We start from the raw sequence: 14,399 nt of genomic DNA, 5'->3' as shown, positions 1-14,399 counted from the left end.
GGAAAGAGGTTATTTGCATGGCCGTTTGTCAGATTGATGACCTAAACATAACACATCATCCTACGGTCCAGATCTTCTGACCGATCCCTCCACGTGTGTGGGTTTATTTATTTTTCTTCCCTTTAAATAAAATAAATAAAATTCAAAAACTATTTTTATTTTGTTTTCTTTCTTCCTTATTCTTCGTTTCGTCTCTCTCTCTCTCCGCCTCAACAGTCCTCTCGACGTCTCCGCTGGAAAAGACCATTATACCCTTCACTCTTCTCTGTCCTCCTCCTCGTCTCTAAATTGGAGCCTCGCGCTCGCTGCTCTTATTATTATTATTTATTTTTTCTTATAATTGTTATCGCCGACGTCTTCTCCGATTTCGTTTTGCTCCGATCACGGTATATTCCACTTTCTTCGCTCTCTTATGCTTCACATTCCCGATTATATTCTTCGAATGTTTGTTTCATGGAAGTGTGTTGTTCTCTCCTTTTTAGGCTTGATTACTTTGTTCTACCACTCGCCTTTTTTTTTCTCAGATCTTTTGAAACTTGAACTCGATTTTGTCGCGGATCAAACGAAATGTAGTTATACACACTTGGTTCTCTAGAGAGCTCTACTTAAGGAATGTGATTTTACTTGAGTCTATTTCGTGTAGCTCTTCTCTGTAATACTACAGCTATCGCGTGTATTTTAGAGTTGGTTTTAGTGAAATTGATTTATGTTAATAATGTTGTTCAATTGTGATGGGGTTTTCGTTTCAGGTGTTCATCAGCGATATATATTCTTCTTTGTTTGGTAGGTTTAGTGAGAGATGATTCCTTATGCAGCTGGTGTTATTGTGCCTTTGGCTTTAACGCTTCTGGTTCAGAAATCTAAGAAAGATAAGAAAAGAGGTGTTGTTGTTGATGTTGGTGGTGAACAAGGTTACGCCATTAGGAATCATAGGTTTGCTGATCCTGTTACTTCCCATTGGGAAGATATCTCAACGCTTCCGCAGCTCTTTGAGATATCCTGTAATGCTCACAGCGACCAAGTTTTCCTTGGCACCCGGAAGCTGATCTCCAGAGATATTGAGACTAGTGACGATGGTAAAACGTTTGAGAAACTTCATTTGGGCGACTACGAGTGGCTCACTTTTGCCAAGACACTCGAAGCTGTCTGTGATTTCGCCTCTGGGCTTGTTCAGATTGGACACAAGACGGGAGAACGTGTCGCCATTTTTGCAGATACTAGAGAAGAGTGGTTCATTTCCCTACAGGTGATTTCCCATTTTTTTGTTTCCTGTTTTCTCTGCCTCAATCCGAATGCACTGTTGGTACAGGTATGAAATATTCTGTGTGATTCAATGTTTCAGGGTTGCTTCAGGCGCAACGTCACTGTGGTAACTATCTATTCATCTTTGGGAGAGGAAGCTCTTTGTCACTCGCTGAATGAGGTACCCATTGCTTCTCTTCTCTGCTTTCTCTTTAATATGGCGTCTTATACATACAGTACGGTATGATTATGATGTTCACATAGGGTAGAATGAGCTTTATGTTATCCTGTGGTTAAGAATTTTCATATTTGTGTAGCCTTTCCTTTTCATATGTTCATTATCTCCTTTCTTTTACTTTCCAGACAGAGGTCACAACTGTAATATGTGGTAACAAAGAACTGAAAAAGCTCATGGACATAGGCTACCAGCTTGAAACTGTGAAACGAGTGATATGTATGGATGATGAGTTCCCATCTGATGTGAACAGTAATTGGATGGCAACTTCATTTGCTGATGTGAAGAAACTTGGGCACGAAAACCCTGTGGATCCGAACTTTCCCCTCTCAGCAGATGTTGCTGTTATAATGTACACCAGTGGAAGCACTGGACTTCCCAAGGTTAGAAGGTTTTCGAACAAAATATACTTTCACATCTGTTGTTTCAGAATAAGTTTTCTTCCTATGGGTCTCAAAATTGTCGTATCAGTATTTGTAACTGGTTGTGCAAAAATTTACTCATACTGATTTTCCCACTTCCCAAACTGTGTAGGGTGTTATGATGACACATGGTAATGTCCTAGCTACAGTTTCAGCAGTGATGACAATTGTTCCAGACCTTGGAAAGAGGGATATATACATGGCATATTTACCTTTGGCTCACATCCTTGAGTTAGCAGCTGAGGTATCTCCGAACTTTATTGTCCAATGATTTATTCACTTTCAGAGAATCTTAATACGGCCTGAAATCATTGTTGTAGAGCGTAATGGCTACTATTGGGAGTGCTATTGGATATGGGTCTCCCTTGACCCTTACGGATACGTCAAACAAGATAAAAAAGGGTACCAAAGGAGATGTCACTGCACTTAAGCCCACTATAATGACAGCTGTTCCAGCCATTCTTGATCGTGTCCGGGATGGTGTCCGCAAAAAGGTTCGTGCATGTTAGATACACATCCAAATTCTTTGGCTGGTTATCCTCTACGTAGCTTTTGCTCTACTAGTTGTTTAGATGATACCAGCCATCTCCCAGCAACCAAGATGCGCTAAATTGTCTCCATCCTCTTGTGAGTATAACCTTATAGTTAAATAACCACCGACTATTTATGATCATTAGGTTGACGCAAAGGGTGGATTGTCGAAAAAATTGTTTGACTTTGCATATGCTCGGCGATTATCTGCAATCAATGGAAGTTGGTTTGGAGCCTGGGGACTGGAAAAGCTTCTATGGGATCTGCTTGTGTTTGGTAAAATCCGTGCGGTCTTGGGAGGCAAAATCCGCTATTTGCTCTCTGGTGGTGCCCCTCTTTCTGGTGACACTCAGAGATTCATTAACATATGCGTTGGGTAAAAGCATCCTTGAATATCTCCTTGAGGCTCACTCATCTCCAACCTTCGATATTTATGTTTTTTGTTCCTTTGCCGTTTCTATGATCTAACACTCTGATATTCCTCAGGGCTCCAATCGGCCAGGGATATGGGCTCACAGAGACTTGTGCTGGTGGAACCTTCTCTGAGTTCGATGACACATCCGTTGGCCGGGTGGGTGCTCCACTTCCTTGCTCCTTTGTAAAGGTAACCTCTTTACCTGATATGTCGACTCTTAATTCTTTGTTAGCTTTTAATCCTTTATCAATTTGCATGTCGTAGTCACGTATGATCATATATGCGTATATCTTGTTTCAGCTAGTAGACTGGCCGGAAGGCGGGTATCTAACCAATGACAAGCCAATGCCCCGTGGTGAAATTGTTATTGGTGGCTCAAATATCACGCTTGGGTATTTCAAAAATGAGGAGAAAACAGAAGAAGTGTACAAGGTAGCAATCAACATTATTCGTTTTGGCAATTGTGAAGAATTGGTTGGTTTGGCTTTTCCTCTAACTGTGTTGTACACTTGGATGTTCAAAGGTTGATGAAAAGGGGATGCGGTGGTTCTATACAGGAGACATAGGGCGATTTCACCCTGACGGCTGTCTCGAGATAATAGACCGGAAAAAGGATATTGTAAAACTTCAGCATGGAGAGTATGTCTCTTTGGGCAAAGTATAGTCTTCTCAAAACCGAAACTTCTCTTATATTTCATCTTTACTCAATTCTCCAGATAAGCTTATTAACAGACTCCTTTTTTTTTTCCGCAGGTGGAAGCTGCTCTAAGTATAAGTCCCTATGTTGAAAACATAATGGTTCATGCTGATTCATTCTACAGTTACTGTGTGGCCCTTGTGGTCGCATCCCAACAAACACTTGAAGGTTGGGCTTCAAAGCAAGGAATAGACTTTGCCAACTTCGACGAACTATGCGCGAAAGAAGAAGCCGTGAAAGAAGTGTATGCGTCTCTTGTCAAGGTATGTTCATTGCTACCCAGCGATTTGAGTCCCCTCTGAAAGTCCCTTTTATGAATATACAATATATATGTGTGTTTGCAGTCGGGTAAACAATCGAGATTGGAGAAGTTTGAGATACCAGCAAAGATCAAATTGTTGGGATCTCCATGGACGCCAGAGTCGGGCTTAGTCACAGCAGCACTAAAGCTTAAAAGAGATGTAATTAGGAGAGAATTCTCAGAAGATCTCACCAAGTTATATGCCTAAACTTCTCTTCTTCTTATTCCTCTTCCTCTACTTTGTGTGGTTCTATAGACACAGCAGATGCACAAAACTTGTTTCTCTTTTACAATTGTGTCTCCAACAATCTCTTAGGCTTTTGAGACCAAAAGTCTTTACAACTTAATGGGCCGTTTATCAAACCAAGTCATATAATTAATCTCTGTAATTAAGCCAGTACAGACTACAGATAGTAGTATAATAATTTTAGTTTAGTGATTTTTCGGGACTCGAGATAAACGACAAGAGGAAAGAGGCTATTAATTGAAATTAGAAGTGAAAATAAAGTAATCTTACCAACTACCCTACAATTAAGAAAAGATAAATTGGAGAGTAGGAGTTAATAAATTACTCGATATTGAGATTATTAGTGTGTAAAATTAATTAATTGTATTTTGTAGTAGTATTTAAAAGACTAAAAAAAACAAATAAAGTAGGAAGCGGAAGAGAGCCGTCGGATAAATTGTGTATCTCACTGATTTGTCAGAGAACTCTCAATGAATTGAGAATTGACCAGCGTCAGCGAGACGCGTGAGAGAGAGCCTCTTTAGATTAGAAAAGAGTCCCATTATTAAATATGTAAACCTTTTCCGATAACTCTATTACAACAACATCCTTAAATTCAAAAGCTGCTTTCGTAATTAATATTTTCCTAAATTATTGTCAATAATGTATATTCACGGGCGGGAATGGTGTAAACAAAAGTTTTTACACATAGGTTTTTAATGTCAACAACAATTCAAAATTACGAAAAATACGTTTTACTGCTAATTCTTTACATTTGTATTATAATAGAAATTCCAATATATAAAAAATATTTATAAATAAAGCTGAAAAGTTTTAAATGTTTTGAGCTCACAGCTCCACATACAGAATATCACATGCTCTCTCTCTCTCTCTTTTGAATTAAAGAAGAAAAAATTGTTTTTTTTTTTAATTATTAAATTAAAAATAGCAAAAAAACAAGATAAAGAGAATTCTCTATCCCCCTCTCTCTCTCTCTCTCTCTCTCTCTCTCTCTGCCTTGTCGCTGTTAATAATCGTAATAGTGTTTCCAGACACAGTAGAAGAAGAAGAAGAAGAAAGCTTTCTTCTTTTGTTTGTTTAATCGCTGATTCTTTTCTTTCTTTTATTTTTGTTTTCCATTGGGGCATTTTCGGATCTCAAAGTTCTTCAGATATCAGACAAAAAGGTATTTAAAATTCATAATATTCTCTTCCTCTGTTGTTTGTATTTTTCATCTCTCCTTAAACCACCTTTGTGTTTCTCAAATGTACCAAAGTTTGGATTTTTCTTTAGGTTTTTACCTCTCAACCTTGTTTATTGGAGTTTTCTTTGAAGATTAAGAGATTTTACTTACTCAACACTGTTGTATTACCTGTCGTATCTATTTGATTTGGTAGATTCCAAACTCATTTTTGATAAATGAATGAAGCATTTGAGTTTCAAATTTTAAAGTTTTGAGCTTTCTACTTACTTTTGTCTTGTAGCTTTTGCTCTACCGTTGTTTTTTGTTTGTTTTTGATTATGGAAACGGACATCTGGAACCAACAAGTGCACATTTGTTACAATAAAGACAAAATCAGTTTTCTAATACTTTAGTGTGTGTGTGTGTGTGTTAAATGATTGGGTTATTCAAGATTTTTCTCTTATCTTGCATGTTTGGTGATTGGTCTCTGTTTTCTTCATCTTTAAGTTTTTGTTCTTCTTTGACTTTGTTTGTTTATGTAACTTTCAGCATTTTTAAAGAATCCAATGTCTTTGCTCTCTCTCTGTCTCTTTTTCAGATCCTGATACCTGTGTTGTTATGTGCTGATTCATCAGTATACTGTTGTGATCTTGGGAACTAGAAATGGAGAAACGGAAGAGAGAGTCATCTGAGAGAAGCTTTGGTGAATCAGAGTCAGTGTCTTCACTATCTGAGAAGGATTCTCAAATTCATGTAAGATAATAAGCACAGAACTTGGTTCTCTTTTTTTTTCTTGATGTTATGTTCTTTTTTTTGTATCTAAAAGATTATTATCATGACTGTTTTTTTAATCAAGCCTGAGAGCACAATGGAGTCTCATGATGATGAGATACAATCATCAACAGTTTCTTTGGAGGAAGAAACTGAAAATGAGGATTTGAAAGATAGCATAAGGACCTTGACTGAGAAACTTTCAGCTGCTCTTGCTAATGTAAGTGCTAAAGATGATCTGGTGAAGCAACATGTCAAAGTCGCTGAAGAAGCTGTCGCTGGTAAACATCTCTTTTTTTTCCGCATTTTGGTAATGATTCTGTAAGTTTTTCTATCTTAGTGAAAATTTGCTATTGTGAAGGGTGGGAGAAAGCTGAGAATGAAGTGGTTGAGTTGAAGGAGAAGCTTGAGACTGCTGATGATAAGACTAGAGTGTTGGAAGATAGAGTAAGCCATCTTGATGGAGCTTTAAAGGAGTGTGTTAGACAGTTAAGGCAAGCAAGAGATGAACAAGAGCACCTAATTCAAGACGCTGTGAACGAGCGAACCAAGGAGTTGCAGACCTCTAAAACCAGCCTTGAGAACCAGATTCTTGAAGCTGCAACCAAGTCTGAGGAGCTTAGCCAAATGGCGGAATCCGTGGCGAAAGAAAACGTGGTGTTGAGACATGAGCTTCTTGCACGATGCCAAGAGCTAGAGATCAGAACGATTGAGAGGGATTTAAGCACCCAGGCAGCTGAAACCGCTAGCAAGCAGCAGTTAGATAGCATTAGGAAAGTGGCGAAACTCGAGGCTGAGTGCAGGAAGCTTCGTATGTTGGCCAAATCATCAGCTTCGTTTAACGATCATCGATCTATAGATAGTCATTCCGATGGAGGGGAGAGAATGGATGTAAGCTGCTCAGATTCATGGGCATCATCCACATTGATTGAAAAGAGAAGCCTTCAGGGAACTTCCTCTTCCATTGAACTTGATCTCATGGGTGATTTTCTTGAGATGGAACGTCTTGTAGCATTGCCTGAGACACCAGATGAGAACGGTAAGAGTGGACCTGAGTCAGTGACAGAAGAGGCTGTTGTTCATATAGAGAACTTGTTGGCTGCTGAAATAGAAGTTTTGACTTCTCGAACTAAGGAACTTGAAGAGAAATTGGAGAAGATAGAAGCGGAGAAAAATGAGCTTGAAAGTGAAGTTAAACATAACAGAGAAGAGGCTGTTGCTCACTTAGAGAAATCGTTAGCTGCTGAAATAGAAGTATTGACTTGCCGAATTAAGCAACTTGAAGAAAAGTTAGAGAAGTTGGAAGCAGAGAAAGATGAGCTCGAAAGTGAAGTTAAAGGTAACAGAGAAGTGGAGAGCACATTGAGATTTGAGCTCGAAGCTATTGCTTGTGATAAAACGGAGCTTTACGATAAGTTGGAGAAGATGGAGGCTGAGAAAGCTGAGTTGCAAATATCTTTTGACATAATCAAAGATAAGTATAAAGAATCTCAAGTTTGTCTGCAAGAAATTGAGACGAAGCTGGAGGAGATACAAACGGAGATGAAACTGGTTAACGAACTAAAAGCAGAAGTTGAATCTCAAATCATCGCCATGGAGGCAGAGGTAATAACTAAATGCGCAAAGATCGAATCATTGGAAGAAGACATGAAAAAAGAGAGGTTTGCTTCTGATGAGCTTAGAAGAAAATGTGAGGTTCTTGAAGAAGAGGTCGTCTCTCTCCATCAAGAGAACGCCATCAAGAGTGAAAATATAGAACCCAAGATCAAACAGGTCTGTCTCCAAACTTAGGCTATGTGTTTTCATCACAATCCTTTTCTTCCACTAAAACTTGATTATATATTGTGTAGGAAGACATAGAAACAGCTGCAGGGAAACTTGCGAATTGTCAGAAAACAATAGCTTCACTGGGGAAGCAGCTGCAATCTCTTGCAACACTTGAAGATTTCTTAACCGATACACCGAGTATTCCAATGGCTGCAAACGGTGTGTGCAGCAGCAGCAGCAACTCAGAGAGTTGGAAGGTTCACAAGAACGAAACTTTCCTGACGAGAAATCATCCAGATTCCACCAAACCAACTAACGGAACATCAACTTCCTCTTCTTCCGCGGCTGCTGTTGTTTCAGTGCCAGTTTCATCAAACCGAGGGAGTTCTGAGAAGAACCGCAATGGATTTGCAACGGTATTCACCAGAAGTAAAGATGGGATACATCTAGCGATTTAGCATAACTTTGGCAGTAGGCAGAGAGACTATCTTTTTAGGTTTTAAAGGGATCCGTTTTGAATGGTTTTAACACCAGTTTGTTCCTCTTTCTAGATTTTGAATCCTTAAAGTAGTTTTCAAAGATCATCTCTAGTGTACGCAGGGGATAATGTTTCTAATCAATTTTCTAAAAAGTTGTTCTAGTAAGTTTCTATGTCATGTTGTTATGAATCAGAGTTCAGAGAACCATGTAAAGACTAAAACGAAGAGAAGCCACCATCATAGGTATAAGAGAGTAAGATCAAAGACTTGCATAAAAAGATAAAGGGCTTTACATGCCCCAGGAGATGAATATACAGAATGGCAATAGATCAAACAGTTATAATACAAAGCATACTTATTCATTACTACTACTAAAGAAACTTATACAAGAAGTTATTATGATGATCAAATTTGTAAGTGTTGCAAGAGACCCTCAACTTGAACTCGATCTCTCTTGGCTCTGGCTTTAGCTATCTTTGCATTACGTTTAGCCGTCAAAGCTTCGTTCATCATATACTTCAAAAGCCCCGGTTGATCTACGACAAAATACTCGTGTCCAAACTCCAACTGACCAGGCCCTGTAACTCTTTTAAAGCCATAAGAACGAAGCTTGGAGAGAAACCATGAGAAGCTTCTACCAAATTCAACACATGTCGGCATAATCTTTCTGCGAAACTCTCACGTTCCAGATGATGAAACTGTCGTAGCTTTTTCTCCACGAGATGATTGAGTCCGAGGAAGGATCATTAACAACCTCATAGACTCTGATGTAGAACGGAGACAATCCCCTTGGAAATTTGTGAACCATCCTTCCAATTCACAAAATTGATTTTAGGTTTCCAGACGAGAGGGGTCGCATTATTATATATAGATGAGCTATATAAAAAATAAAATCAATCGACGGTTTAGATATGATCATCATCTAATATTTCAGCGGTCAGGATTAAAAGTTACAAAGTTTCCTTTTTTCTTTTTCCTATTTTCTTTTTGTTCCTCTTTTTCTTTTATTTCCATTTTGTGGAGTTAATTTCACGATTAATAATCTCACTACTTGCTGTAAGGAAGCATCCGAGATTCTATGGTGTAGTGGTTAGCACTCTGGACTTTGAATCCAGCGACCTGGGTTCGACGCCCGGTAGGACCTCTTATCTTTCATTTTTTTTTTTTTTGGTTTTTTATATTACTTTTGAAAATGAACCCTATCACACACTCCCACTTCTTCTTGTTGTTTCTGTCGCCGAACGCAGCTTAAAACCCTCAGAGAGGAGGAGAATGAGCAAAATCGAGAGCTACGACGATTTCGTAAAGGTACATGGGATACTATTGGCGGCTTCGGGTTTGCCGCCGAAGCTTTACCCACGCCTTTTCCAGAAGCTTGCTTCCGATACTTTAGACGGCGGCGCTTACTTCCAAATCGAATCCTCCGATGATGATAGGCGACGGAGGCTTCTTCTCACTTCCGATTCTATGCCTAAAGATTCTGACGTCTTCCTTGTCGATCACGCCTGGACTTTTCGCCTTCCCGATGCCTGTAAACAGGTAACTAACGCCACTCCGAAACTAATTCCGAAACTAATTTGTTGAAATTAGAGTTCTGAGAGGCTAATTAGAGTTCTTTTGTTTACTTCAGCTTAAGGAAGTTCCGGGATTGGCTGAGAGGATGGCTTCTTTGATGAGTGTTGACATTGATGTAGAGGCTGGAGAAGAAGAAGAAGAAGTTGCTGAGGAACTCTCTGTTGATCAGATTATAGACAATGAAATCCGTTATGCAGCAGATGAAGGATATGATTCTCTAAGATGGTTGGAGTTGGAGGGTCTTGGAATTGTTGATGACTCATTGCTCTCCCTGCATTTGCCTAGTCAATATCAGGCATGTCTTTACATCTTTCTTCTCCTTCCTTCAATAAACTCATGCTGGAATTTATAGCTCAGATGTCTTTTTTTTAGACTTGCATAGACAACTTGAATAATATATATCATGCGTGAATTCAGTTAGATTCTAAAGCTTCTTCAATTTGTTGCTGCGAATGTTTTTGTAGGATTTTGTGGCGCTTAGTCTTATCGGGAACAAAATCGAGAGTGCGGATGTGGTTATACAAGAGGTTACGAAGTTTAAGAATCTGAAGGCTTTGTGGCTGAATGACAATCCTGTTCTGCAGAAGAGGTAAACATGCATTTACTAAACATACGGATGTGTGGGGATAATATTGATTTCTCATGTATTGAATTTGCTTTTCAGTGAACGTCAGATGGCTGTCGAAATACGGCAAGGCTGTCCGAGTCTTGAAATCTACAACTCGTGTTTTACCCCTAATTATGGGTTATGGGCACTTGGTTTCTGTGGAGATATCTTTGGGAAGGATAATCCTGGATGTGTTCAGCAAGACCAACCCTTGTGCAATGTCACCTCACTTGACCTTTCAAACCGGTCAATACACAATCTAGTCAATAAGGCCAGTGTTTTCCCCTTACTTTCTTTAGAGAGGCAGGGTGTGCAGTTTATTCACTGAATAAATAACGAACATATATGTCTCCATTTTGCATCTTATAGACCTCTAGATATTTAAGTATCTGATTTGTCTGCCTTTATTACTTTCTTCATTTTCAGGCATTTCATGTGCACGAGATGCCAAAACTATCACATTTAAATATCCGTGGAAACCCATTGGATCAGAATTCGGTTGGAGAACTATTTGAAGTCTTGCAGCTCTTCCCTTCTCTGTCTTCCTTAGAAGTAATTGTTGCAAGTTTTCCTTACGTATTCAGATACAAATTGAGGTTACCATACAATGTTAACTAAAATATATTTATGCAGAGATGTGCTCACATGCTACTTCTTGTTTGTAGGTTGACATACCTGGACCTCTTGGAGACAATGCTCTAGAGATTCTTGAAGCTCTGTCAAAACTTTCTTTGTTAAATGGCGTTGATACAGCTAAAATACTTGAAAATGGAAAGCTTGTTATTGATGCAATGCTCCAACCACGCATTCCTGAGCCAAATCCTGAGGATACTCGTGTTGACCGTATTCTCGATGCAATGTGGTTGTATGCGATGAATTATCGCCTTGCGGATGAGGAAAAGCTTGATGAAAGTTCTTTGTGGTATGCAATTTTTCTGTTTGTTTGCTATATTAGAATTAGTGCAGTGGATTTGTTTGATATAATAAACGGCTGGTTGCATTTACCAATTAAAGTATCATATCATTTTTCATTCAAATAGATAAAATACAGGATGGAATTTTAAGCAAGATATATATAGTGATATTTGTGACATTCTAGTCCAATGACTGAAAGCTGTAGGACTTACCACCCTTTACCATTTTGACTTTTGAAGTGTATTCCCACCCCTAATCCTAGCATTTGTTTTATTGGGAAAGGTCTCTTTATGTGTGGTTTTATATTATTGGGAATGAACATTTGATGCTAGTCTACAACCTACATCTTAAAAGGTTAAAAATAAGAGTTTATGGACAGTCTTGTATGTAGTTCTTAGGCACTTAATTTTTGGATGTTGATGAGTGTGAGTGGCGCAATGATATCACTTTTGCAGGTATGTGATGGATGAATTGGGTTCAGCTTTGAGGCATAGCGATGAACCGAATTTCAAAGTGGCTCCTTTCCTTTTCATGCCTTCTGGGAAACTAGAGTCTGCTGTGAGGTAGAAATTTTCCTGCACTGCTCCATGTACTTCTTGAATTCATATCATGTGTGCTGTAAGTGAACACATATTATGTGGTATAGTTTGAAAGTGTAATGTGGATTGACATGGAATTCTTGATCAGGGCTCACATGTCATGTATGCAAATATTTTCGACAATGTTACTTTTTATGTCTCGGACATATGCTTATGTTTATTTGGTTTTGTATGTTCCAGCTATTCGGTAATGTGGCCTAGAAAAAGTCTTCAAAAAGGTGATGAGTGCACTCGTGATTTTCTATCTGGTATTGGAGAGGACAAACAGCGGTCTGCCAGGCTCACAGCCTGGTTTCAAACTCCTGAGAACTATTTTATTCATGTACTTCCTCGGTGTCCACTTTAGCTTTCTCTTCATTAACAGACTTCCTGTTCTCTCATTTCCTACCAAGATTTTTGTTAATTAACAGATTCTCTGTTATTGATTTCCTAGGAGTTTGAGAAATACCAACAGAAACTGCAGGCTAAAGCTTTTGATTCATTACCTTCCAACCCTTCAATTTCCCGAAGCATACGGCATAGTGATGGATCTCCTTTACTGGTATACACGGATCTACCTCAAGTTGAGGAATTTCTGACACGCCCAGAATTTGTGATCAGTAAGTGATTTGATCCAGTTTTCATAATATTTTCTTAGTTCTCATTTAGGAACTCCTTATTGGATGCATAAACAATGCAACTTTTAACTTACCACAACTGTCCCAACTTTTTAAATATCGTTTGTTTTATAGATAGTGGAGTAAATTCAGTTTAACTTTAGAAAAGCTGTTTCTTGCATTAGACGAATCAGGGTTTTTCTTTGTGTGTTTCTGAGTTGTGTCGCCTGCCGGCTTGCAGCAAATGAACCAAAAGATGCACACATATTATGGACGAGTGTACAGGTGGATGAGGAGCTTAAAAAAGAGGTGGGAATAACAGATGACCAATACATAAATCAGTTTCCCTTTGAGGCTTGTCTTGTTATGAAGCATCATCTTGCAGAGACTATCCAAATGGTAAATTCAGTAAACTATGCCCTTAGATTATCATAGCAACTTTAGTAACATGTTAATCAAATCTCTATGTCTTGCTTTACAGGGTTATGGATCTCCAAAATGGTTACAGCCTACTTATAATCTTGAAACACAGTTGTCCCAGTTTATTGGGGACTATTGTGTCCGCAAACGTGATCAGATGAACAATTTGTGGATCTTGAAACCATGGAACATGGCACGGACAATCGATACAAGTATAACAGATAACTTATCTGCTATCATCCGCATGATGGAAACCGGTCCCAAGATCTGCCAGAAGTACATAGAGCATCCTGCTTTGTTCAAGGGGAAGAAGTTTGATCTGCGATATATTGTCCTAGTGCGGAGTATTAACCCGCTGGAGATTTACCTAACAGAGATTTTTTGGGTAATGTTTATGTTATTTCTCTTCATCACAGCCAATTGGTTATTCACACATTTTGAATAAACAACATATGGGTCATTCCTATTTGTTTGATTTCAGGTTAGGTTGTCTAACAACCCATATTCATTGGAAAAGCACAGTTTCTTTGAATATGAAACTCACTTCACCGTCATGGTATATTTCTTATGAACATTCTTTTTACATAATGATTCAGTTCTGATAAAGATTGCAACATCATATATAACAAGACTCACGTTTTCTTCCGATGTCCTTTCTCTGATGCGTTTGCAGAACTATGGTGGTCGGACGTTGAATCACAAACCCACAGCAGAGTTTGTGAGAGAATTTGAACAAGAACATAACGGTATATATACACGGCATTTGGGTTTCCTTCATGTATATATAACTTTCTGTACTTACATTATATCAATAACACAATTCAACTCTCAATAGTTAAATGGATGAATATCCATGAGAAGGTGAGGCAAGTGATACGGGAAGTGTTTGAGGCGGCAGCTCTCACGCATCCAGAGATGCAATCCCCCAAATCCAGAGCCATTTACGGAGTAGATGTAATGCTCGATAGCTCATTCGAGCCAAAAATCTTGGAGGTTTGTCACTTAAATTACCTGACATATAATTGTTTGCTTCAGTACAAACTCTTGGAAAACTGGAAGTTCTCTTATTAATGATTGTTTATGGTACGCAGGTTACATATTGTCCTGATTGCATGCGGGCTTGCAAATACGACATGGAGACAATGGATGGAAAAGGCATTGTTAAAGGCGGAGATTTCTTCAATTATGTATTCGGGTGCCTCTTCTTGGACGAGACTGCGCACGTAACTCCCTTGTAAGCTCAATAGCATGAGAAGAGTGATGGTTTAGTTCAAAACTAGAATTGTTGTTTTATTTATAGACATGTCGTTTGTTAGTTATGCACCATGAGAGATTGAGAGTTTTGCTTTGTAATGTACGGTTTTTTGCAAGTTGCAAGTTGCAAGTTAGCTATTTTCCCCCAAGAACTATCATATCTC

The 14,399-nt window shown here is 38.7% G+C and overlaps 3 protein-coding genes and 1 non-coding gene across 12 annotated transcripts; all 4 read left to right on the top strand.

The window, feature by feature from the left end:
• On the top strand, positions 1-4,210 carry LOC104702542 (long chain acyl-CoA synthetase 9, chloroplastic). Of its 2 annotated transcripts, none has more exons than XM_010418408.3 (12): positions 1-386; positions 750-1,246; positions 1,343-1,423; positions 1,606-1,860; positions 2,012-2,143; positions 2,220-2,393; positions 2,577-2,806; positions 2,917-3,034; positions 3,146-3,277; positions 3,369-3,503; positions 3,599-3,805; positions 3,887-4,210. In XM_010418408.3, the coding sequence occupies exons 2-12, from the start codon at positions 800-802 to the stop codon at positions 4,049-4,051; spliced, it is 2,076 nt and encodes a 691-aa protein (XP_010416710.2). In that variant the 5' UTR covers positions 1-386; positions 750-799; the 3' UTR covers positions 4,052-4,210. The 2 variants fall into 2 exon arrangements, with proteins under 2 accessions (XP_010416710.2, XP_010416711.2); XM_010418409.3 differs by having other exon boundaries at positions 152-386; positions 788-1,246.
• A 655-nt stretch (positions 4,211-4,865) lies between these two features.
• LOC147941757 (filament-like plant protein 1) lies at positions 4,866-8,434 on the top strand. Of its 8 annotated transcripts, none has more exons than XM_087459456.1 (5): positions 4,866-5,255; positions 5,851-6,005; positions 6,109-6,304; positions 6,385-7,796; positions 7,874-8,434. In XM_087459456.1, the coding sequence occupies exons 2-5, from the start codon at positions 5,916-5,918 to the stop codon at positions 8,246-8,248; spliced, it is 2,073 nt and encodes a 690-aa protein (XP_087315582.1). In that variant the 5' UTR covers positions 4,866-5,255; positions 5,851-5,915; the 3' UTR covers positions 8,249-8,434. The 8 variants fall into 8 exon arrangements, with proteins under 8 accessions (XP_087315582.1, XP_087315584.1, XP_087315588.1 ...); XM_087459458.1 differs by having other exon boundaries at positions 4,910-5,255; positions 5,888-6,005; XM_087459462.1 differs by having other exon boundaries at positions 4,915-5,255; positions 5,888-6,005; positions 7,878-8,434.
• A 907-nt stretch (positions 8,435-9,341) lies between these two features.
• Positions 9,342-9,413, top strand: TRNAQ-UUG (transfer RNA glutamine (anticodon UUG)). The gene has a single exon. It is a non-coding gene; the product is annotated as a tRNA-Gln (tRNA).
• Positions 9,414-9,430: 17 nt separating this feature from the next.
• LOC147941756 (uncharacterized) lies at positions 9,431-14,384 on the top strand. Its single transcript, XM_087459455.1, has 15 exons — positions 9,431-9,808; positions 9,900-10,139; positions 10,309-10,433; positions 10,509-10,722; positions 10,878-11,003; positions 11,117-11,373; positions 11,822-11,929; positions 12,146-12,287; positions 12,399-12,564; positions 12,803-12,960; positions 13,043-13,366; positions 13,463-13,537; positions 13,655-13,727; positions 13,817-13,974; positions 14,073-14,384. The coding sequence occupies exons 1-15, from the start codon at positions 9,542-9,544 to the stop codon at positions 14,217-14,219; spliced, it is 2,580 nt and encodes an 859-aa protein (XP_087315581.1). The 5' UTR covers positions 9,431-9,541; the 3' UTR covers positions 14,220-14,384.
• The last annotated feature ends 15 nt before the right edge of the window (positions 14,385-14,399 follow it).

The sequence above is a fragment of the Camelina sativa genome, chromosome 7, assembly GCF_030686135.1.
Source record: "Camelina sativa cultivar CO46 ecotype springtype chromosome 7, ASM3068613v1".
Taxonomy (NCBI): Eukaryota; Viridiplantae; Streptophyta; class Magnoliopsida; order Brassicales; family Brassicaceae; genus Camelina; species Camelina sativa.
This window is presented reverse-complemented; position numbering and strand designations above follow the sequence as displayed.